Here is a 25,732-nt window from a genome sequence, read left to right as displayed (position 1 = left end):
TATCCAATATCAGTTTTCTTATTAAATTAACATTTATTAATCATTTTATGTAAATATATGTCATTATCGAGTGTCCGTGGTGTAAACACTGGCAGAGCAATGTAATCATCCGTGTGGCAACACGTAGCTGATTGCCTCGTTCTTCCAATAGACTTAATGATGCACGTGAAGTGGTTAGTGGTGTGCCGCAAGATTTTTCCAATGTAAAAAAACGTGATATGGCTCAAAAAAGGTTGAAAAACACTGCCCTAAACAATGAAAGACCAATTGGTTTAATTTTTTGGGTTAATCAAGGTTTTATTTTTCCAGTAACTTTTCCACCCAACCTACACAACATAGCAGCTTAAAATAAGCTCAAATACCCGCTTCCTTCTTCGTCCTTTATGTGGGTGACATATGAACGTTGGTGATGTGAGCGATTCTTCGAAGCAGAAAAAAAATAATAAATTTTTTTTTTAATCAGGGTACTCAAATTATTTGACTAATTATCATGTGTGAACACTAGTATACTACAAACTTTGGTGCACAATATACAGGCAGACTGACACCAGTTAAATACATTGGTCTTGGTCTGCTTTTTTGTACACAAACTCAAATTAGTTCACTTAATCATCAACCATGAGTGGTAATCGGAGGAAAGGTTTTTCCTCTCATTTTAGAAAGTCATTTTTGCTGGCTTGGGCTCTTTTGCAATAGCCAAATATGCCTCCAATCCTGAACCCAATTGAGCTCCTGGAGGACATCCTTCACGGGAGATGGGGGAGTGCAAGGTGTCTAACATCCACTACTTCAGCATGTCATCATAGAGGAGTGGAAGAGGATTCCAGTCACAACCAGTGCAGCTCTGGTGGATTCCATGCCCAAGAAGGTTAAGGCAGTGCTAGATAACAATGGTGCTTACACTAAGACGCTTTGGACACTGTTTGTACATATTCACAGTGAGGTGTACTCACTTGTGTTGTTGTGTTCACAGCTGGTTGTGTGTTGAGTCATTTTCAATAGTAAATCTGTACAGTGACAACTCAAACTTTTATCCATGTAGTGCAGAATTTATTTTTAAGGTTCTGTTAGTTGATGGATGGTTCAAGCACATCTCAGATTGGTGTCGAATTGAGGAAGAATTATCTGTGTTTCTGTGTGTCCAAATTTCTGTTTCGCTGTGTCATTCATACCTCATTCAAATCGCTGTTTGCAATCATTAAGCTGACAATGATGAGCCTAAAATTTGTGTCTGTGTGTGTGTTTACATTCACAGTGTTGTGTTTGACTGACTGGAAATGTTTCAAGTTCACTGTTTAAATAGAAGGCATAAGGCATTTCTCTGTTTATACTGAATTGATGATAAACATTATTTGTGGAATACACTGTAGCTTCTCTGTTTTTATAGAAGTCTACAAAAGCCGAATCTGAATTGAAGATGCTTGATGCAGTCTAAATATTTATCGTTTGTGTGCTTTGATATCAGCACCTTTTATGTATAATTACAAACTGCAATTTTGAATGAGAGCCAGAGAAATAAACATAATTACAATGTAGTAAGTGATTTACAGTACCTCTTCCACATGCATTAATCGAGCTGCCCAATTGTAGCCCTTTTATAGGTTCCATCATCTACATTCATGTTGAATAATTCTTTGTTTTAGTTTGGCAGCTTTAAGTGGATCGTTAAATTATGTGTTGAAGTTATCGCATCACCAAATTTTATTAAAAGTGTTTCAACACTCTCCAAATCTCATGTCTGCATCCCCACTGACCCTTAGGCCAGATAACGACTGACAGGAAATATTTGAATATCAGGGAACCATCGCCTCCCCCATATGGCTGTGCGTGTCGTTCTCGCATGTTCATACTCACCCCGCACATAAACAGTCACACACACAGGATGCCATATCGACTGTGATCTTCTGAGTTATGTGTTATCAGCAGTGTTAGGCTCTCCTTTTTGAAAACAATGAATGGCATAGTTGGAATAGTTTCAGACAGGTGTGTGTGTGTGTGTGTGTGTGTGTGTGTGTGTGTGTGTGTGTGTGTGTGTGTGTGTGTGTACATGCTCCACTCAAAGAACCACAATGCATGTTTAACAGATTTCCTGTAAACTATTGTATCTGCTCGAATATGATGGCATCCTGGTCGAAACCTTCAGGTTGAACAAGCTCCTTTCCCCCCCAGCCATTTCCACTCTTAATCTCTATTCCTTCCTTTTTCTATACTCTGCTTCGCTTCAGCTCTGTCCCTCTTTGTCTCTTAGGCCATAGGTTTCTCTATCGTAATGATGTCACTAATCAGTATGCACAATCTGGACAAGGCCATTGTGACATCAGACCCTTACCCCAAAAGAATATATAATCTGTCCCCTTTTTGCACCAGGAGTGTAACGAAATATGGATACATATATCAAACAATTGCGACATTTAACCCGGAAATGTATTATTGATGCACTCTTTTCGTGTATCCGTTTTTTTTAGGATTACAATAGATACTATCAACTTCTTTCACTGTCATCCAGGAGGAGTTGCTCCTGAGAGTGGCAGAAAATTGTACGGAAGTTAAAGAAGAAGAACGAACAAATGAACAGTGACGCTTAATAGAAAGATACAACAATCCTCACTCGAGTCATTCTCTGTCTCTTTCTGGTGATTATGTCACTCCACTATATTATACTTAAGTGTTTATTTTTGTTATGTTTCTACTTAATACATTTGATCTGCTGGAGAGACATGAGATGTTGTGTTTTCTGTTTAAAATAGAGAGACATGAGATGTTGTGTTTTCTGTTTAAAATAGTTAAAAAAGCCGCACAGTGGTTGAGTGGTTAGTGTGAATGTGAGTGTGAATGCTTGCTTGTCTATGTACATATATGTGTCCTAAGATAAGCTGGCGACCAGTCCAGGGTGTACCCTGCCTCTTACCTGAAAACTGCTGGGAAATACTCCAGAATACCTGCAGCCCTAGTGAAGACAAGCGATACAGAAATAGTACACAACAGCTTAAACTACCAACAAAGTGCTTTGAGTTTAGTTGTCTTTGTAGCGCAAAAAGGACACAAATGCAGCAGCTTTGCTTCTACTGCATGTTTATTTAGAAAGTGTAACTGAAGGTTGTTGTGCATATCGTGTATCTAATGCATCAGTAATCATGATAAAAAACGGGTGATTTGTGTTCTGTGTTTGGAAATACAAGCATCTATTTGAGAAGTATTTTGGAAGAGCTTGATTCCCTAAGTCCTCACACCAAAGAGCTTAATCATAATAAATATCATCATATGTTGAGTTCAAACGTAGTTTAAATTAAAACATGAACCCCAACCATCGTACCGTAGACATTGTCAAGACAGGAAACTATTTATCTATCTTTCCTAACTCATCATCGCATAACTATTTAAATAACTGCAAGAACTGCATTTTAAGTGTTGGTTTCACAAATTGTTATTGGAATTCAACCATTTATGTGGCTTTTTTTTTTAATGATGCTGATTTCCTTCATGCCAGGACACCTAATTAGCTAAGGCATTTTTTGTGGTTTTCAGTGACAATAAATTTGACCACGCCACTTCCAGCTCTGATGAGTAAATATTGTAGTACAGAAACAGGAAATCCTATTTGGAAGAACTGGTAAATATGCCCAGACTAATAAAGAATTGGGTTACCAACACAAAGTATCAGAGTAGAGTTTTAAGTATCCACTTAAAACTGAAGAGTGACTTTTACACAATTGAAGCAACAGATACAATGACATAGGTGTCTTGCCCTAGTGTACAACATTCTAATAGTATTTTCTAATATTTGCAGTTCTGCCAGCCAGGAGGTTGGAAGCTGTCCAGGGAGAGGAAAGCCCCTACCTTCTTCACTGTTGTGTTAACAGATATTGAATCAGACCGACACTACTGCTCCTGCCTCACATTCTATGAGGCTGAGGTCAATCTGCAGGTAGGCTTGCATACATGCAACTACACACACACTCACACTCTTCTGGAGTTAGTCCATCAGTCATGTGATGAACAATTAAGAAGATTCTGTGTAACTGAAAATTCACCCTGCCTTACCCCTGAACCGCTGCACGAGCCGCATTAATCCTGATTTAATGAAATTTCAAGTCCACATTATAGATGGTCCTGATAGTGAAATTAATTTTGTGAACACTTATGATGAATGTTAGGTGCATCTACTGTGGTGTGTCTCCTTTGTGACTCTTAACAGCCATCAGGGATATTTTTGGTTGAGCAATATGTATCTCATTTCTGTTTTCCATTTTTGGATTATCATTTTGTTTTTAATGTTCTTTGGCACTTTGTTTTTATTTGAAGGAATGCACATGTGTGACATCTTCCAGAATTAGTAGAAAACAAAGTCCTGGATGGATCCAGCAGGCTAATAAAAGGCATACTGGATGCTGATAGAAAAGATCCAATGAACCTGTGGTCACCCTCAGCTTTATGATTCACTCGTGCATACAAGTTGACATCCCCATCTATCATTAATCACAACAAATTCAATTGGACTTGATTGTGGATGACCTTGTTAAAGTCTCTCGCAGCCAAAAAGCCCCCAGAATACCAAACTAATAGTTTCATTGTGTATGGCGTTGTGAGAGGCCTTAAATGTCTCCTGTCACTCTGCCCGCTGTGATTTCACATCCTTTCACATGTGCAAGGCAGTCGTCAATCACATTCCAGTTAGTTCAACAAATCATTTGTTTTGTTGAGTTAGAAATTGAACCTTGTACAATAAGTATGTGTCACCTAACAAAGACCGAACAAGTCACTGCAGAGGAATCTTTAGAATCAACATTTGTTAGCGTTGTTTGCTTCTTATTTAACAGTTAGATCTTGTTTTGTGAATCAGACCACAATTATTGACATGCCGCCTATTGTACAAACAAGTGCAAATTCCCCTACTGATTTAAATGCAACAGAAATGAAGGAATAGCTCTGCTGTGTGCCGTGGTGAGGTATTTTTGGGGAGGGAGACAAATTACATCTATGTTTGTTACTTGGTGTTAAGGTCCTTAGGTGATGAGCTTCACTCAGCTTTACTTTACTCACCCTAACACTTATGTACAGCAAGTATTTGTAATTTAATTTAAGGTTCCAGGATGTTTTTGTAATTTTGATCCGTTTATTCCATATTTTTGATTAATTCTTAGTTTCGGTTTTAGATGAAACTCAAAATAGTTTGAACTCCATTGGCAGAGCTTTTAATGAAACTTAAATTGTGACAAATATATAAACATTTCTTTGTTCAATCTTGTTGAAAAAACTATTGATAATAGCCACATTTGGCTAAAAAAAAAAGTGTGTTTAAGCTGAAGGGAAGCATCACAATTTGATGATCGCTAAACTGTCACAACATAAGCAGGGGGTTTCTTACAATAAACATTGTAGGTTGTTTTAATTTACATCCCCATGTTGTTGTTTCAAGTACATTTTTGTCAACTCCTTGAATCATTCTCTTATCCTGACAGTTTATACTTTACAATCATTCTTTTATAACTAATGTAAAACAGATTATAACAAATTAGAAATACTGGACCGTGTTAAGCATAATAGCACCTTTTTGTTTAGTAAAACACAGCCCGATAAGGAGCTGGGGCTATATTTGGCCTTGTCCTGACATCATTCCCCGGAAAAACAAACACACATTCCTCAATTCTACATAAGGCACCAAAGAGCCTCTAGAAACGTGATATTGTTTGAACATTCTAATCCTTATATGCCCAATTAAATTCCAGAGGGAGTCCAGACAGGTGGTGGGGGGAATGTTTTGGGTGTAATAATTGAGCCAAATCCTAAGAATAATGCTGGAATATGACCCCCATCTGAATGGGATACCTGATCCAATACTGTATAGACCTGAGATACTTCTGGCATGTTTTCACTGTCTGAAGAAATATACCAGATTGTGATATGGGCTTTAGTCAGGAATGAACATTGAGAAGTTGGTGCATGACTGTCCTGATTGAGGATCCAAAAAGATTAGAACAAGACCATTCTTTACTTGTGCAATGAGTTTATATCAGTTTTGAGTACAAATGGTTTGATCGCAGTATTAATTACTTTTACTTTTCTGATTTGTACAGAATTGTTTCAACATAGTGCAACTGTTCTGGCCTCTGTCTTGTCATCGCTGTATTAGCACTGATGTTTTACATTTTTCTATGATGGTGTGGGGCTCAACATTAATCTGATGGATTATTCTCCCTGTGTTAGGTGTTCAATATGGAAAGACTGAGACGAAAGATTATGAACAGCATTATCTTTAATGAATCAAATATAGAAAATAATTCTCTTAACCAGCCAAAAACTTACCTTGTCTAATGCGAGTTTTATTACTTCTGACAGGGATGGTATGTTTATTCTGTCTCATTTGAGTCATCTCTAAAATTAACTACATTGCTTAACATTCAACACATTCATGGTGTTATCAGTGACTGAAATGTTTATAACACTGTGATTAACCAACTTAATGCAAAGGTTGTTCACTAGGATACGTTTTTTTTGTGTACAATTATACATTTGTGGTATTTCTCTAAACACAATGCAATGGATGTAAAATGTTAAATGCGCACCCTGACTTTATGATTTACATTGGGAACATTTATTTATACACTGTGCTTATAGTTTTAAGTCCACGGCACGTGCTTGAACTGTTTCATTAAAATTGCCTCTTTTTTTATATCCTAGGGATCAAAAAGTATTGAGGTTGATGGGGATGAAGATGAAGAGGTGGAAGAGGATGGCCTGATCCAACCAGCCCAAGTGTTTGCTCCAAAAAGTCTCATTCTCGTCTCGAGATTGGATTATCCAGAAATATTCAGGGTAATAAGTCACTATTTGATTACATCTTGATTTATGAAATATTTGTTGTTGTCTTTGGCAACCATTTTATCTTTAGTCTTTTGGACAGAAATGCTTCTTGTTTTGGTCACGTTTTAGTCAGTTCTGTATGTGATAGCTAAAAAAAAAAGTCTCTGTCACTTTTTTAATATAGGTTCCACTTGTCAGTAAATACAGTTAACAATTAGTTGAAACTGTATTTACTGTATGTCCAGAATGCTGCTAGAAATATTCTGTTATGAGCCCGTAAATAGTATCTCTCAAAAATGAGTACACTTCTCACATTTCACCAACCATTTTATATCCTCTCAAGGGACAATACTATAGAAATACAACCTCAATATGACTTTGAATACTATGTGTACACCTAGCAGTATAGCCTTTATTCATCACTGAAAGTAGTTGTCAAAGTGTCAGTATTTTGTTTGAGCACCTTTGTTGTCTGGGACTGTCTTCATCCTCTTGGGCATGGAATTCACCAGAGCTGTACAAGTTGTTACAGGAATCCTCTTCACTCCTCCATGATGACATCACAGAGATGATGAATGTTAAGACACCTTGCACTCCTCCACCTTCTGCTTGAAGATTCTTCAAAGGTGCTCGGTTGGGTCTGGACGAAACATATTTGCCCACACTATCACCTCCACCTCTATAAGCAAATCTTGGAGATGTGTTTGGGGTCATGTTAGAAAACTGCCACATGACCCAGTTTCCCAAGGGAGAGATTCATGTTTCATTTCATCATATTTCCAGAACTTCAGCTATCCGGTGCTGAGACATGACACTACAACCATCATGCTTGACTGTAGGCGAGACACAATTATTTTGGCCCTCACTTGTGTTGCCAGTAGATATATTTTCAACAGATAAATCTATACTGCTATAAAAGCTGGAACTCTAAAGTATATTAAAGTTTCCTTTGTAATAGTCCCTTGTTGATCTACCGTAATAAAAAAGCTTTTTGAAATGTGGGGGGTGTACTTAGAATAGTATGATACTGTATGTCATCATGACAACTCAGAAACATTTAACATGTTGAATTAACTGTATGTCTCCTGTTGTTCTTCCAGGGTTGTTTGGGACTGATCTACACTGTATACACTGATAGTTTGAGTTTTCCTTTGGAGGGTTTGGTGGCCAATCTCTTTATATTCCAGGTTCCTGTGGCTGGAGGATCACAGGTATGTTTCACTTAAAGGAACCTCTAAATGTCATTTTTGTCTGGTACATTTGTGGTGACTATTAGGCAGAGGTGGGAGCAAGTCAGTGTTTTACAAGTCTTAAGTAAGTCTCGAGTCTTTAATCTCAAAACTTGAATCAAGTCTCAAGTAAAGACGTGCATGTCTAAGTCAAGTTTCAAGGCAAGACAGGTCGAGCGAATTCACAAATAATAGGCTTGAAATTTTTGAGTCCTTACAAGTCATAACCAAATAAAATTATATTTAACTGTGTATATATGTATTCAATTTGACAAATACAGTGAATTAATTTTGAATTTTCTTCTTTAAATAAAATAAGACCGGTGTGACAAGAGTTAATCACTGAAAAGAGTGCTGACAGAGCATGCTGGAATTACTCATTTGTTGTTTGGTACTAAAACCAACAGATGCATTGAATGTGGCGGAGTCAAATGGAAAATATGTTTTCTTGCTGGAAATTACTTAAAATTTCCCCTTGTGGGACTAATAAAGGCATATGTTATTTTAACAATCATCATTGAGGTCCTTACATTTAGCTGTTAGTGTTCTTAGCAGAACAGAGGATGGTAGACCATTGACAACCACTTTCTGACTTTTTTCACTTAAGGTAGACAACATTCATTATGACATCAACTTGTGCATTCCATCTTTGAATAATTAAATGCCCACTCGCCACTAATGATGATTATTGGAAAAATACAAATTCTTGTAAGTTGTGACTTCAGCATCTGTTCAAACAGTTGTTTATATGCTGTAAGAGAAAGAATTTGGTATGTCCCCAGCATGACACCACTTTAATTTGCAGCTCCTTAAGTGTGCCTTTAGGCAGGGGAACAGACACATTAGTCAACCTCGCACATGGTAAAACTTACAGCTACTGGATGTAAGGAATTGGATGAATCAAGAGCTCTGCAAACTTTGTTGATGCTTCTTTCAAGGCAATACCCACCATTCTCCTGCTAACTACGATTACTATCCCATCAGTAGTTTTATATGTCAAGTCATCAGTCTTGCACAGTAATAGCATACAGTTATGTACAGAATTGTTTATGCAGCCTCTCTCATTGTTTAGGCATTGATTGTATTGTGCTTTTCCCACTTTTCTGACCTATAAAAGTAGTTAGAATGTTGGATTATCTTGTTAAACGATGTCAAAGTTTCAGATAATGTGGTTTGCACATTTGAAAGTGAGCCCTGAAAGTTTGGGTTTCCAGTTTCCAGAGGGCGTTGCAAAACTGTTCCTTTTTGATGTCACAGAGGAACAGGTTTCCCTATGGCCATCCAACACATATGGCTCTATGTTAAAAGCGGACATTTTAAAAAGATAAATCGCTTGTTATCAACTCCTATACCGTTAATCAACTCCTAGAAGGTTGGGTTTTCAGCTATCAGCACAACAAGTCATTAAATAAATTAAAACAGACCATTTTCGCGGGAAGCATAAAATCCAAAGAAATACAGCTGAATAGGTGCAGATTCCAGAAGAACTAGAAAGCTTTCTGTGCTGGTTATTGTGTGTAGCTGCTCTATTAGAGTCCATAACTCAATAGAATGGGCAGATAAATTAGCACAATAGGTCCAGTTTAAGCATGTAGTATTTCTGCCGATGAGGCACAATATTATTACACTGGTGTCAAATCCAAGTCCAACAAAGCGATATGTTCTTGCACCGTTTTCTGACCTTTTGTGCTTTTTTTTGTACAGAAATTGTTCAGCCTGGGAGCAGGTGACCGGCAGCTTATCCAGACTCCTCTGAATGACACGTTACCCGTCACATGCAAGAGTGTTGCTCTGCTCTTCCAGCAGCTAGGTGGGTCCTGACACTTGAAGTACCATTAAGTAATTATTTGATCAGAAGACTCCATAATGTTTTTCTTCCGTGTCACTTTCCCAGTCTGCTTATGGCAGTGTATAATTGTTAATCTGATGTAGCATTTATTGCAAATATCTAAACTGTTCATTAAGTTGCAAAGATTTTTTTAGGTTTTGTAGTGCTTAACCTCTTAAAATAATATCTTTAAATCATATTACTGAAATCCTCATTAGGGTTTATTTAATTTGGCATCTTAATAGCTGTGACATGATGTGGTGTAGGTTAATTCTGTCTTGAACCTTATCAGATTTTCCAAGCCCCAATTATTTTGGCTAAATCACAATTACAGATTTTAAGACTCTGGAGACTTTTGGATTAATTCTATTGTAAACTTGTCTGAGGCATGATTATATGCTTTTTGTCCCCTCAGTGATTCTGTAATTTGGTCTAAGAAGGAACAGGCACATGATGAAGATTTGATGCCGTTTGTTGGGCTCACGTTGCTAATCTTTTATACCTTAAACTATTTCTGTGACCAGTACAGTATGTGCCTGCTTTGCTGTGATTCCTGCTTACAACCATTTATTAATTAAGATATACTGTGGATGTGTGTATTTAACTTTAACATAACTTTTGAAGCATTCACACTTGAATATGTGGTCAAGAGTTAAATTATGAAATCTGATTTACAATGGAAAATTGGCACTCGTCTAGCTTCATTTAGGGAGAAGAATGTGCTTCAAAGCAAAGTAGATTTTATTTCTTGTGTGCACATGGCGGGTACATACACGATCCACTTGGATCGCACATGGACCACATCATCTTTGTGTTGTTTTGGTAAAGAGAGATTTTTTTTGTGGTTAAATTCAGGTCATCTCCGGTAAGAATTAGGGATGCGACTCCGAGTGTATTGTGTGCCACAGGGTGATTAAACCGTCGTTCCCCTATCCCCCACTTATTTACTTACTCACCCATCTGCATTTGAGCACGTTACACATGTGCTATTATTTGGTAATACACCACAGCTTTGTTTTATTTGACTCGTTCTCATTTATCAATGACAAAACAGGATTTGTTTTGTGCAAGTGGTGGTTATCATCGATTAATTTTTTTGATTGCCATTAAAGCCAGTAATAAAATTCCACTGCCTGCTTGGTTAAACAACTACACTGAAAGTGTTACAAGGGCAAAGTTTGATTAGAGACATAGCAGTCTGGTCGCAGTAGTCAGGAAGTAGTTTGGGAGTTTGACCAATCACAGGGGTTTGGGCGTGCCCAGAGGCGGGCCATGGATGGAATAAATTAAAACGGACCGTTTAGGTAGGAAGCACAAATCCAAGGAAATACAGCTGGAATAGGTGCAGATTCTGGAAGATATAGCAAGTTTTCTGTGTGTAGCAGCTTTATGGCCGCAACTCAATGCAAAGGGTCGGAAAATGACCATAATAAGTCCCCTTTAATCGGGGGGGGGGTCAATCCTTTAATTCACACAGGGTGATATAGTTTGGTTTTGTTTCTCCCTTAATAATAAATGGTTTCATCTAAAAACTCAATTTTGTGTTCAGTTGTGTTTTCATTGACAAATATTTAAATTAGTTAATACTTTTTCACACCACTGTATACAGTATATGTTCATGCAGTACATGGGCGTAGCATTTACACTAATTTAGCCACCTTCCTCCCCATATAAGGATTGCGGAAAAGACATACAGAATGGCGTTTCGGCACATCTTTTTGTGTGTACAGGTCACTGGAGTCATCGGAGAGGAATGTGTGTTAAACATGTCACACTGCACAGGAAGTCCATCCCCTCCGGGAATGAGATAACAACCAGCCAACAAGAGTGTTGCTGTTTGTTTGTTTGTTGCCTTTGTCTGCTGTTATCGGGGGCTGCTGCTGTCTCTTTTATTTAAAGCTCGGAAATGTGTCGCTGTTTTTATAAGATGAGTAAACACCTGGTCATGATATTAAGCTGGGGCCTCATCAGTGTATTGGGAAATCTTTGCAGCACATTATTGTGTGATTTGTGTAAGTTTTATCAGACTAGTAATAAATCAGTTCGGTCATCTTCTACATTATTAACATTTTCTCCATTTCCTGTTTATCAGTGTAGTGCTGCACTCAGGGAGCCAAACAGCCAGACTCTGAGCACCCAGTGGTGCAAGCATGTCTGCAAGTGTTCCTCTCTCTTTTGTCAACCCAGTCTGTGATGAATTGATCTGTCAGCTGCTTGATAAGAAACAATAACAGGAACTGGAAAGTTAGAATCCATTCTGATTGTCACACTGGCACAGTATTTCAAATATTATGAATTCAAGAGGTTTTTTTTATGTTGGTTAATGTTTACACTAATGTCCTCGTCAGTTTTGAAGGGAGCTGGGAGTAGTTGGATACAACTTAAAGTGTGGTATCTTTTACGATTCCGGGAGTTTCATTAAGAACATTTACAGTGGTGCTGAAGTTACCTCAAATTGCTGAAGTGTAACCAAGTGGCTCTTTTGGAACGGAATAGCAGGGAAATTGCTCTTTGAATTACAAATACAGTAGAACTACAATTTAGACAAAATCCTAGTTTTGTGCTTACTGCTCAATTTTAGAATTGACCCAGCTCACCTTAAATTAATTATACAAACCCTTAATTGAGTGATCCATGCAGTATTTTGCACTGATCTGACCCACTGTCCAATTAGTGCACAAGTAATCCAGTTAACATTGCCAATCGGTGACATGTCCATTTACTCCATAATAGTGTGAGTAGTTTTACAGCATAAATAGCCATACATCTTTGATGACTGATTTGGAACAATGTGGTTGTTGCCTTCAACATTCTTTCCAACAAACATCTTTTTAATTGCGCTTTGTTTTCTTTTACTGTTTCCTTGTTCCAGGTATTCAAAATGTTCTAAGCTTGTTTTGTGCGGTTCTGACGGAGCACAAGGTTTTGTTCCATTCCACCAGTTACCAGAGGCTTGGGGAGGCAAGCCGCGCCTTGGAAGCCCTCATGTTTCCCCTCAAATACAGGTAAAAGTGGGTGATTGATACTTGGTTTGTTGTGTTTATTCTGTGTTTATTCAGTTCCACTACCCAATAGAAAAGATCTATTTGTATAGGGAGTAATTTCTTTTTCAAACAAATCTGCAGTACCACGGGTACTGTAAAATCATTTTTTGTGGAACTTATCTACAAGACGATTCACGAGATTGAGTCAACAAGATTACATTTTAATCTTACCTTTAAGAAAAGAGAAATGAGAACATCCCAAAAAATATAAGACAATATATTGCAATCTACTAATTTAATTTGTACTACCTTACACTCTTTGTGTGCATGCTACTGGCCCTGCCTCCTCCCACCTAGACAAAGAGACTGTAAAAAAGGCTCACTATTATGGAACAAATGTGCCAAGATGCTGAAACCAATGTATAGTGAACCTTCTTCCTGCCTGTTTGGAGACGGGATATGAGGAAAACAGACACGCATGCACATGGTCATGTACTGAGGCCAGCAAAATTACCAAGCTCCTTTTCATTTATTGTGTAATTAATTTATTACCGCCCTAGGCCTTTTTCTGAACGAGAAATCTTTAATCTTGCAACATCTTATGACACGAGATCTTGTCACACCCGTACAGTATACGCATTCTTTTGAAGGATGACTTCATTACTCAGTAAACATATATTACTGTACCTATATAGTACATGCAGCTGTTCCAACGTGTGTTTACATGACAGAATACACATCTTAAACGTCTGACTTGATGATAAAGCGGGCAACGTTTTACTAAAGTTAAGCAAAAACATACTTTTAGCCAGCGCCTGGAATATATCAGGTTATCAAGCAGTCAAAAAATTATCCTGTATATAAAATTGTGCACATTTTTACTCATCAGTTCCCAAACACACTTTTGGCCAACCCCTGGACTATATTGGGTTATCAAGCAGTCCAAAAAGTATCCTGTATATAAAATTGTGCACATTTTTGCTCATCATTTCCCAATAAATGATGATGCTCCAGAACTGTAAGGATGTTATTACAAAATATTTCAACACTGTGTACTACACGTATCACAGATTATGAGTGTACTCATTTGGATTTCTTGTGAACTAGTTTTAAATAAACACATTTTTGCGAATATCTTTGTGTGTATTCTTGGTTGTACTGGAAGTGTGATGTGTATTTTTTTTCTTTATCTGTGTGTCTTTATCTGTAGCTATCCCTACATCCCAATCCTGCCGTCACGCCTGCTGGAGGTGCTGAGCTCCCCCACACCTTTTATCATCGGAGTGCACTCCATGTTTCAGAGTGAAATCCAGGATCTGGTGGGTACATATTTGAAATATCTTTTTTTTTAAACAAAGATGATGCATGATGATTAGGTTGGTCTGCACCTAATGTAATCTGCCCTTTTATGGTCGATGTGGCCGCTAACGTGGAAGCCTTGTTAGGAATTTATGTTTATCCTTGCAGTCATCCCTCTAGCTGTAATAAAACCACCTGACATGTCAGCATTTCATGTATCACCAGTTGGATGTCATCATTGCGGACCTGGATGGAGGAACAATAAAAATCCCAGAGTGCATTCACTTGTCTCTGCTCCCTGAACCTCTCCTAAACCAGACACAGTCCGCCCTGTCACTGGTGAGCACGTGCTTGCTTGCTTCATTCATTTTTTTTTTTTTACCCATAACCATACCATTCAGACCCCAACAAAATACATAGCCCAAGCCCCTTTGTAAAGTCAAACATAAATGTGACCATTAGTCTTTGCTTACAATGTGTCCTTTGTCTCACAACTGTCCAACTGTTACTCGACTTAGAATAAGGTTGTTAAACATCTGCCAATAGCAGCGGTACCATTAAACACACACCCTTATTAAGCAATGACTGGAGCTTGGGAAAAAAACATGTTTAATTGATGGAATTTCAATTCAGTTCTTAATTGTTCATAATATCCCATCATGTGCTAGTAATGTTCAGTTCTGTTGAGTGATCATTTTATTTTTCAACACAATATCCTATGCTTCCTGATCACAAGTGGTTCAACTCTTAAAGGTTTTGCATCCTGATTTGGAGATTGCAGACAATGCTTTCCCACCACCTCGCACTGCACCCTCCAACCTTAAGTTGTTGGTAAGTCAGCATCGCTATCAAATGCTCTTTGCCCATAGGTATGAATTCTCATCCTTCACGAGGAGGACACTGCTGCTTTCAACAATTAGCTTCAAATCCCAATAAGGTTGGACTAGGCAATTCATCAACTGAATTTAACCTCAAGACAAATAACCTTGATGATTAAGTAAATAATTGCTTGCTGTTGCAAAATGGCTTTTTGATTAGGTGTGTGTGTGTGTGTCAGGACAAGGAGGTGAGGGCCGTCTTTCTCAGGCTGTTTGCACAACTCTTCCAGGGCTACAGGTCATGCCTGCAGCTAATTCGCATCCATTGCGAACCTGTTATTCACTTTCACAAGGTACGATCACAAGTATAATTTCTGGATGAAAATGTTGCAAAACTTAGTTTTCCTGCTGATGATGACCACTTGATTAAAAATGTTAAGCCAGTGTTTCTCAGAAAAAAAGCACTGTCCTTGTAGTCTGCCAGGAATATTGAGACAAGCCGTGACTGGAATTCCATGTAAACAGATAACCCAAGTGTGTTAGCATGTCCCTCAGTTGTGACCGCTTCACGATGCTGCTATTATTTTTTTGCAAGCCGTCAATACGGGCCTCTAACCTTGGGCAATTTGAGATGTTTTACAGCTTGCATGTTTTTGTTAGGTATTTTGTTTGTTCGTGATAGTGGTGTTTCCATGGTATCCCCGTGAGCACATAATCCTCAAAGTACCCCACATGGATTCTATTATACACATGCTCAGTTTATTTGCCTGGAATTGCTAAGTGGGGAAGGCTTGAGTAAACCCATGAAATATTGATGCCTCAACACTGCAGTGACACCGAGACATATCCTTTACCGTAATCAAAGGATACTTCCAAACATTTCTTGTTTATGGCCATGTTAGTAGTTTAACCCCAGGCTCACAATGGATCCGTTACGGGTACAGTCCTGATCCAATGCAGTGCCACTCACACTGACTCCGGTAGGCACTATGGCTCGCAAGAGCAGATACAGGAACTTCTGGTAAACAATGGCCATATTTGCCTGTACAGCCTCAGCGTCTCTGTTTTTTTGATGCCATTTGACTCCATTCAGTATGTACAAAAACGTATATAGCCAGAGTTGTGCCACATGGAGCTGGTGTGAGCCACGACGGAGCCAAGACGGATCCAAGACGGATCCAGTGTGAGCCCGGGGTAACGTTGTTCATATGTGTGCAGTATTGTAACTCTTCTAATTCTGACATTACACAGACTGCCTTTCTAGGCCAACGAGGCCTCATTGAGAACGATTTTCTCACCAAGGTCTTGGATGGTATGGCCTTTGCTGGCTTTGTCTCAGAGCGCGGTCCGCCTTACAGAGCATGCGATCTCTTTGATGAGGTAAGGATGGCATTGAAAACATTCAACGATGAACCAATCATTTCATATTTGTCATGTTATTTTATTCTCTTTTTGTAGCTTGTGGCCTTAGACATTGAGCGTTTTCGTGAAGAAGAGCTCAATCCTGCAAAGCTGCTCAAGCGAATCCAGGACCTCTCCGAGCAGCTATACAGAAATGTGAGACATACTTTAACATTTCCCAAATTTATCATTTATTTATCTGCCAATTATGTTAATACAGTATTCAATAATTCAGAATTATTTTTAGCAAATTAAGAGTAGACAGTTTGTGTTCCAAATGTCCAGTCACCAGAAAGACTGTTCTTGCAGGCCAAGCAAAATGTTACCCGACAAGTCAACCACTTTTAAATCAACTGTGTGAATGATATGACTTTGTATACATATGTCAGTTTTGTCGGTTCATCCTAAAACATATTCCTTGTATGTGTTTTGTAGGAAAACCCGAACCCCCACATGGCATTCCAGAAAGTGCCTAGACCATCAGAGGGATCTCACTTGCGGGTGCACCAGGTACCCTTCCCTGTGTTGTGTGACGACAAAGTGGAGAAAATGCTGCAAGAGGGAGTGGCCAAACACATCAACATCCATCCATCGACAAGACCGGAGAAGAAATGCGTTGTACCTGCTGGTCCTCCTGTCGGTATGGCCACCTTTTGATATTCAAAATATCAAACATACCCTCAATGTACTGATTTCCAAGTGTGTTTAAATGTATTCCTTACCTAGCCATGTCTGTTTTTCAGTGTCCATTTTAGGAAAGACTTGCTCTGTGTTTAACAGCGCTCGCAGGCTTGAGGTAGTTAAAAGCTGCATTTCCTTCATCTTTGAAAACAAGACCCTGGAGACAGAAAAGGTGATGTCCAGTGCCATGTGTACACTCATTCAAATAGCTTTAATGTGTTTGCGTTCACACAGCAGTAACAGATAATTAGACTTGTCTGGTGTAATATTTTTCAATACTTGTTAGTAGGGGTGTCGCAAGATCACAATTCATTGTATTAATAAGCAGCAAGGGGATTTTTTTACATTTAAATGCTAGATGGGTTGACTCACACTTTGAAATAAGAATTTTGTATCCTTTGAACCACCAAATGAGCCTGTAAAACCGTTTGGACAAATGATCAGAATAAATGTGCAAAGCATTATACTTATGCAGTAGATAAATAATTATGTTGTAATTCTGTTTTCTCTCTGTGTTGCTCTCATTAAAATAAACTGACAGTCTTTAAACAATACATTCATTCATTCATTCAATTTCTACCGCTTATCACCACGAGGGTCACAGGGGTGCTGGAGCCTATCCCAGCTGTCTTTGGGCGAGAGGCGGGGTACACCCTGGACTGGTTGACAGCCAATCTCAGGGCACATGTAGACAAACAACCATTCACACTCACATTCATACCTATGGACAATTTGGAGTCACCAATTAACCTAGCATGTTTTTGGAATGTGGGAGGAAGCTGGAGTACCCAGAGAAAACCCACACATGCACGAGGAGAACATGCAAACTCCACACAAAGATGGCCGAGAGTGGAATTGAACTTGGGTCTCCTAGCTGTGTGGCCTGTGCGCTAACCACTCGTCCGCTAAAAAAGTAAATTCCTGTTAAAAAGTAATTCCATCACAAGTTACTGTTGAAGATTGCACTCATAAAAACTTGTCACATTTACATTAGCCAGTGTCATTAATTCTTCTGACAATTAACATTTACCTCTCTTTGCCTCCTAACAGACTCTTCCTGCTGCACTTCGTGCTCTGAAAGGCAAAGCAGCTCGACAGTGTCTGACTGATGAGCTTAGTCTTCATGTCCAGCAAAATCGGGCCATACTCGACCACCATCAATTTGACTACATCATTCGAATGATGAATTGTGCCCTTCAGGTAATTCCCAGAATCACAAAACGACTTCTGTAGATTCTGTTGTTTGTAAATGTATTTTATATTGAAAATACTAGAAATTGTAATCACTTTCACTTTCTTTTATTATTAAACACACTAGGTCAGTTAATATAAAACAAAATTGTTAAACCATTATGGAAAAATAACAACTGACAGACGACTGAATGATTATCAGCGTATTCCTCTATGTCTACTTTTTGAGAGAAAACTGCAACTACCCCACATTTCTTTCCAAATTCTTACATAAAACTGATTTGGGGTAAAAATAACCACGATTTATGGGAGCAGATGTGTCCAGAACGGAAATCACAACAGGAACATACTAACAATGTCCCAAACTTTTAGAGAAGCTCAATTGTACAGAAGACCTACTGACTACAGTTAGCCTTCATCCTTGTTTTCTTTTTCTTGTATTCTCCGGTTTTGGCTGTGTTTACAACATTTTGTAACAGTGAGTCTCAGCAAAGCTGCTCATTGTTTATCAGACAGCTTGTTTGTCTCCTCCTGGTGCCCTCATGCTTGGAATACGTGCCAAAGTTGTGTTGCCTCGAAAGAGTCAGTAAGGCTTCAGGCACCCCGAGCAGCCGGGATTTTATTAAAAATAAGTCATATTTTATTTTTTACTGCTTTGAATCAGTCCTTTTTTTGGGTTGTAATCTGTGTAAGATATCCCTTGTGTACAGCTTTTGTGAATTGACTTTGAATTCCTGCCATTTTTCATGGGTCAGTTTGTCCATAATTAATTATGAAATAGCTTCAAAGTAAAGCCAGCTGCAGAATAGTACAGTCAATGTAAAAAAAAAAAAAAAAGATTTGCAATTGGCGGACTGGACAGGACATACTTTCTTTTTTTGTTACTTGTGTTCATGTTTTGTAACATTACATATTATATAGTAAAATGCCAATTTTAAGCATCTGTAAGAGTTTTTAGAGAAATCTTAGTCCTTGTGTGCTGTCAAAGAAGTGACCCAACTAGATTTTGTGGGGGGGTTGTTTTCCGAACAAGCATAGGGTTTGGCTTTTATTTGTTAATCGTGTACCATTTTAGGGATTTCTTTGAGATGCGCCAAGAAAATAATATAAATAGCAAAGAGGTCATGTTCTAACATACATGCTTTGTTGCAACACCCAGCCACATACGAGACCCACATGGACATTTTAGTGTTGAGTGAGACAGCGAGTAAGGAATCAGAGTGACCTATCGTGTAAAAAATGTTCTTTGTGCAATGAAAGCATGATGTCTCATTAGGATTTCTGGCACCCACTATGATGTGACACATAGATTCCCAATGATATCATCATTAGACGGTCATTCATGACATTCATCATTAAATTGTCACCCTAAGGCTAAAAGCAGTTTTGTTTTATGATTTTAATCAGTGTTTTAAAGGGTTTTTTTATGACTGTATATTAGAACAGTGTTTAGTTTTATACACGCATGTGTGTGTGCGCGCATTATAACGTGCACGGGAAATTACAAACAACATAGTAGTTTCTGTGGTCCATGTAAGCACGTGCTGATTTTCAAGGTAATATACACATACTTGTACAAGTAATATATCACATCAGCTGTTTTCAGACTTTTCATTAGCGAAAATGCGATGGTTTTGAAAAACAATTAGCGCCTACCATTCATAATTACAAGTGTGCCTTAACGCTTCACAGTGCAAGGAAAACAGAGCAGAAAGGAGACAGAACATGAAGTTGTTCATTGCTTTGTGTGCATTATATGAACAAATCGCAAGTTTGATGATTATTTTTGTGCATTGAGAGTCTTCTTGAAGATGTCATTTATATTGGTGTTCAAATCCCCGCACAACGCAGCAGTGCAAACCTGTCACTGTGCGTGGGGATTGCCCCGTAAATGACGCTTTATCATTGGTTGTATGTATTTTTGTACTTGGATACTGCTTTATCATTATTGTTAACCTTTCCTCTTCAATGTGGTCTTAAATTAATATGCACACTTAGAATAGCCACTGTGAGTGGACAAACAAAGTGAAGCTCAAATTCAACCCATTCAAATGGATGGATGTCAACAACAGACTGGAATAAAAGATATTTAGGATGATTACTTTTCTATTTATCGGTGCTTATGTGACACTTGCAGCCATGCAAAAGACACATTTTTTTAACCTGGAATTACTATAAAATTAAATAAAATAGATTAAAAGGTGTGCAGGAGTAGGGGGTACGTGACTTTAGGTCGAATTTAATATCTTTAAGCAAAGTTGATGAATCATGTCAGGGACCCTTTGAAAGCCTGGAATGTAGGGGAAATGAATGCATTATCAGAAATATGTGGACCAGAAATAGTTTACAATGTTTTTTCCCCCCATCTTAAACATGTGTTATTATCCTTATCTATTTTCTGCCGTGAATCACACAATGTAATGAGCCCCATTGACGTATTTAAACTAATTGCACATTTAGTTGTGTGTGCATGCACACCAGTCAGTACTCCAGCTCCCAGTGAACAAGCCATGTGGGGGAATGAGGCCTGCTGTGGATGTATCCTGGCATTCCAACCATTTCCTGTCTGATAGGATTATTAGTCCTCTGTGCTCTGCTCTCACATGGCCGAAGGCCTCATCTTGGTTTAAAAAAAAAAACAAAAAAAACAACACATTCTGAATGGCAGTTTACAGGGAGAGGATTATGCTTGGAAGTTTATATGGTCATCATGCTGCCAAGTACACCCCACATGATGTTGAATTTGATGTTGCACATATTCCACACAGATGTTAAGAGAAAATCTTAAATCTTTGAGCTCATGTACTGTATCACCTAGATGGTAGCTTATGCCTCTGCCTCGTTTATTGCGACCTACCGATAAATCACAAAGGTCGTGGGGATAGATCGCATGGCATTAAAAAAAAGATGTTAAAATAGACATACACGTGCTGACTGTGCAAAAATGGTCAAAATCGCAAAAGGCCTGCACGGGTCTTCAAACCCGCAGATAATGAAATGAATGACAGTCCTACATGAAGCGCAGGGGGATGCACACTGAAAAAGGGTGTGATCTACAGGGTGCCTGAAGGATCACTTACAACAATCTATGACTTAATTGATTTTGACATTATTCAAGCCATTAATTAGTCTTTAGCTTGGAGAACGTGGCTCCTGTCTGCCTCTGTAGCCTTGATAGACTGGCTGATGTAATAGTGGTTGCTGAGAATAGAAACTCAGTGGTATTCCCATGTTTACTCATTCCTTTGATTGTCCAGTATGGACAGGTCAACATCTGTTGCAGTCAGGTTTCTGACACCACAGAGGTCAACTATTTGGCCTGCTCTTCCCCTTTAGTAAACCATGATGCATGAGCTGAAAATTATTTATAATTCAGTGTACGTGTGTAACTACAAAGAAAAGTGCTCTAAACGTGAGCATTCCTCGTCCAACGTCACTTCATTTTACAGCTTTCCTGGATAGTGCTAATGTCTGAGAAACACTAAGGAAGTCTCCTTGTGTTCACTTCCTGCATCATTTCTGTCACATGTTCAAGCTCCCTGTTGTTGTCCGTCGTATACGTGTCTGAGGACAAATAGCTGTGTTTGTCATCATAGCTCTTAGAGCTCCCGCTGCGTCAAGGGGAAGGGAGACTAGTGAGTAATACATTCAATAATAAGGGGGAAAGAAGACAGCGGGATGTTGCTACAGACTAAAACAGGGGTCTCAAACTCAATTTACCTGGGGGGCCACTGGAGCTTGGGTCTAGGCAAGGCTGGGCCGCATCAGGTTTTCCAAAAAAAAAAACAAAACACATTTATTAAAAACAGAAACATATACAAACTTTTTCAGTGCTTTGGTTCCGATTTTCTACAAGAAAAGCTCTGATAAAACATTCCACTCTTCTCAAATATCTTACATTTTATTTTTCTGCACAAAATAAGATGAAAAATAAATAAACAAATCAAGAATAAAGAAAATCAATCAATCAGTAATAAATAAATATAATAACAATGATAAAACGGCAAATAATAAAAACTTAAGAAACCACATATAGTTGGTGGGTAGACAAATATTTTTTTTCAGATTAAAATGAACAAAGCATTATTAGAGCCCTGTAGACATGACAAAACACGACTATAGTCACATTTATACTCTTTTTATTTACAACATATTGCGCAACTGCAGGGTCTTGAGACACATGCTAACTCGCAAACTAGAGAGCTAGCGACCTAAACGGTAGCCTCCAAGTTATTTCCTTTAAACTTAAATAGCCAAAAACTTACCACTTCCACATGGATAGGGAGGATAACTATTAACAATTATTTAACCTTTAACATGAACATTAATCAAACATAATTTTTTTCTGGGTACATCATACCATACAGCATCCATATCAAACTTGCGCGGGCCGCACTAACATTAAACTTTCATATCAAGGCGGGGGCCTCAAAATAGTGTCCTGCGGGCCACATTTGGCCCGTGGGCCACGTGTTTCAGACCCCTGGACTAAAATGTGAGGCTACACAAGTAGCTTGTAATCTGTAACGTGTACCACGATTTTATCTTCAAATATTTTGAGGTGTCATTAAAACAGCAATTAGGACGCACTGTGGGGTTTGTCTTTACTGTTATTGAGCTGTGATGTTTTCTTCACATGAAAAATAACTAAAAATAGTATGTATCTAAGCCACAGAATATATTACACGCATCACTGATTTAAAGCAATAACACCACCCAAAAAAGTGTTAAATATTCACAGTGCATTTCCTCCTGTTGGGACTACGGCTCTTAAACTCCAGTGACCCTCTGCATTGTTAGGGATGCTGGTAAACAATGCTCTGGTGCCTCTCCAAGGTGGAACATTTTATCACACTGCAAATGGCAGAAAAGACTAACACAAGTGACAAGCAAAATAAGACAGAAACTGTCCATGCGAGGGGCTATGTTTCATGTGTAGCTGGTGAGCTTGTGTTTTGCATTTTCGCTCCTCTGTGCATTCTTGCCTTTTTGTCTGCTTTTTCTTGAGCAACGGCGGCATCGGGGGGCCCCATTAGAGACTATTATCAGAGAATGTTGCATTTTTCACCCTATGTCCTGAAGGTCACATTTCTCTATGCATGATTTACACAATACATCTTTAAAAAGAAGTGTGTTAAGAAATAAACACTTTTAGACTTTCTTTGGATCAATTCCAGTTATGGTTATAAGGTGTGCCACCAGGTCATAAACCAGACTGATGTTTGTATATGGTCTTTACTTTTGTTTCCTCTGGCTACTCTCCTTGAGTCCAACAAGTAAATCCCAACAAGGCTTAGGACCGATAAGTACCAATTTCCTGTAAATGAAGTACTTTTGCAGTCCAACTCGCATCATTTTCTCCTGTTCTCATCAGTTTTGTTTGAACCCCTAAGGTCCCTTTTTGATTCCCTTCTATTGTAAAGATCCTGGTAATTTCTTGCATAATCCAGAGCAGTGGTCTTCAACTGTTTTGGATGCAGGACCCACCCTCCCACCTCAATGACAAGAGGTGACTTAAATTGTGGAACATTCATTCATTTTCTACCGCTTTTCCTCATGAGGGTCGCGGGGGTTGCTGGAGCCTATCCCAGCTGTCTTGGGGCGAGAGGCGGGGTACACCCTGGACTGGTCGCCAGCCAATCACAGGGCACATATAGACAAACAACCATTCACACTCACATTCATACCTATGGACAATTTGGAGTCACCAATTAACCTAGCATGTTTTTGGAATGTGGGAGGAAACCGGAGTACCCGAAGAAAACACACGCATGCACGGGGAGAACATGCAAGCTCTACACGGAGATGGGCGAGGGTGGAATTGAACCCTGGTCTCCTAGCTGTGAGGTCTGCGCGCTAACCACTAGAACACCGTGCAGACCATTGTGGAACATTTTCCAATGAGTATATCCTGCCTGCTTCCCGCTCAGGAACAATACATTTTTATTCACAAATTCAAGCTATTTAAATTCAAAATTATTTGAACATAAAGTGTGTAAAGATTTACAGTACATCTTGTATCGCTGCGCTTTTGGGGTAATATTGGTTGTCTGGAGTCCCAAAACTTTAGACTGATAGATCTCATTTGCTTTGTTGCTGTTTCAAAATTTCTTTCGATCTCTGCATGATGTCTACCTTTTTAGGGTGTTTCGGTCTACTTCACTTTGTCAGGCTGGTCCTATTTAAGGGATTTTTTGATTGGGAACAGGCATTGCAGTAATCAAGCCTGGGTTTTGGCTAGAGAAATTGATCAGGTGTGATAAACCACAGTTAATTTATGTTTTAACGTGGGGGCAATAATTCTTTCACACAGGACCGTGTAGGTTTGGATTTTTTTCTCTCCATTGATAATAGAAGGATTAATTGAAAAACTGCATTTTGAGTTCTGTTGTGGTGTCATTTATGTTGTCACTAATGTTTATATTTGTTTGATATGAAACATTTAAGTGTGACAAACAAAAAATCATGAAGGGAAAACATTTTTCACATCATTGTATATAGATACAGTATAAGATATCGACAAAATGTACAACACAGTGATTATGAGGTGCAGCATATTTTGAGGTATTCCACATCGGATAAGGGAAAACAGAATATTGTATAATATTTGGTATTGGCATGTACATCAAAATATAAATTTGGATTTCACTACATTATAACTTTATAATATTCCATGATTTAGAATCAGTAAAACAGAAAGGATTGCTTCTGTGGCTTGCCATGGCTCCCCCCAAAAATTTATGCAACATGTTGCGGATATCTGGCATTTAGAAACAATGTTACAAATAAATTCAAGACGACTTTGCTTTAGCAAGTGTGTCAGGACAAAGATTATATAAGGTTATTGAAAGCATGTGCCCTTTTCTACTATGGAACACAGTGAAGTGAGTGGTTTTGGCAGATCATGTTTTTGGGGCCTGGCACTGACATTTAACAGGGCAAGAGTGTCTTTTATGTAAGAGGAAAGTTGCCCCTCAGTGTTCATGGCATTGATCATTCTCTTGTGCCACATGCTTTTCATGTCCTCTGATACATCCATCATACATCTTATGGCATTTTACACATGAAGGTGACACATGAAAACCAACTGAAACCCCACAGCAACCATTTGGTGACAGAGGCAAGGAAAAACTCCCTCTGGGGATGAAACCTTGGACAGAACCTGTACATTTTACTGGTAACCAGTGCAGCGAGGCAAATAGGTATAAGATATGATCTCTTCTTGTGGGTCCGGTTCAGACTCGTACGGTAGTGTTTTGGACTAACGGACGATTTGTTAGAGCACCCTACTAACAGAGCTAGTTCAGAAGAGTTGAAGCCTCTGTGGCCACCGTATTGTAGGGATCTAAAAGCGACAAAAATAACACTGCCTCACTTGTAATTTATTTATTTTTCTTCAGGGCCCTGCTGATGTGTGTTGAGTGGCTTAAAGTGTGCGATGTTTCCAGAGCTACGTAAACTGTGACCTGTGGTGTATTACCTTGCTCTCACTTGTCCCCT

At 38.7% G+C, this 25,732-nt stretch overlaps 1 protein-coding gene across 5 annotated transcripts in view; it reads left to right on the top strand.

Moving 5' to 3' along the window:
• The window catches only part of sbf2 (SET binding factor 2), a 77,526-nt gene that overhangs the window by 23,145 nt on the left and 28,649 nt on the right, over positions 1 to 25,732 (top strand). For 4 of the 5 annotated variants that reach the window (XM_058088771.1, XM_058088770.1, XM_058088769.1 and 1 more), the window contains exons 3-16: positions 3,788 to 3,925; positions 6,679 to 6,813; positions 7,902 to 8,012; positions 9,735 to 9,840; positions 12,731 to 12,863; positions 14,053 to 14,161; positions 14,367 to 14,480; positions 14,895 to 14,972; positions 15,199 to 15,312; positions 16,211 to 16,339; positions 16,418 to 16,516; positions 16,796 to 17,000; positions 17,104 to 17,213; positions 18,092 to 18,241. In XM_058088771.1, coding sequence (XP_057944754.1) covers positions 3,788 to 3,925; positions 6,679 to 6,813; positions 7,902 to 8,012; positions 9,735 to 9,840; positions 12,731 to 12,863; positions 14,053 to 14,161; positions 14,367 to 14,480; positions 14,895 to 14,972; positions 15,199 to 15,312; positions 16,211 to 16,339; positions 16,418 to 16,516; positions 16,796 to 17,000; positions 17,104 to 17,213; positions 18,092 to 18,241 — 1,731 coding nt within the window. Of the gene's footprint in view, positions 1 to 3,787; positions 3,926 to 6,678; positions 6,814 to 7,901; positions 8,013 to 9,734; positions 9,841 to 12,730; positions 12,864 to 14,052; positions 14,162 to 14,366; positions 14,481 to 14,894; positions 14,973 to 15,010; positions 15,079 to 15,198; positions 15,313 to 16,210; positions 16,340 to 16,417; positions 16,517 to 16,795; positions 17,001 to 17,103; positions 17,214 to 18,091; positions 18,242 to 25,732 lie in introns of those variants that run through there. The other variant, XM_058088772.1, reaches the window with a different exon arrangement.

Source organism: Doryrhamphus excisus, chromosome 12 (assembly GCF_030265055.1).
Source record: "Doryrhamphus excisus isolate RoL2022-K1 chromosome 12, RoL_Dexc_1.0, whole genome shotgun sequence".
In the NCBI taxonomy this organism is placed as follows: Eukaryota; Metazoa; Chordata; class Actinopteri; order Syngnathiformes; family Syngnathidae; genus Doryrhamphus; species Doryrhamphus excisus.
Note: the sequence above shows the minus strand (reverse complement) of the source record. Positions and strands in the feature narration are given on the sequence as shown.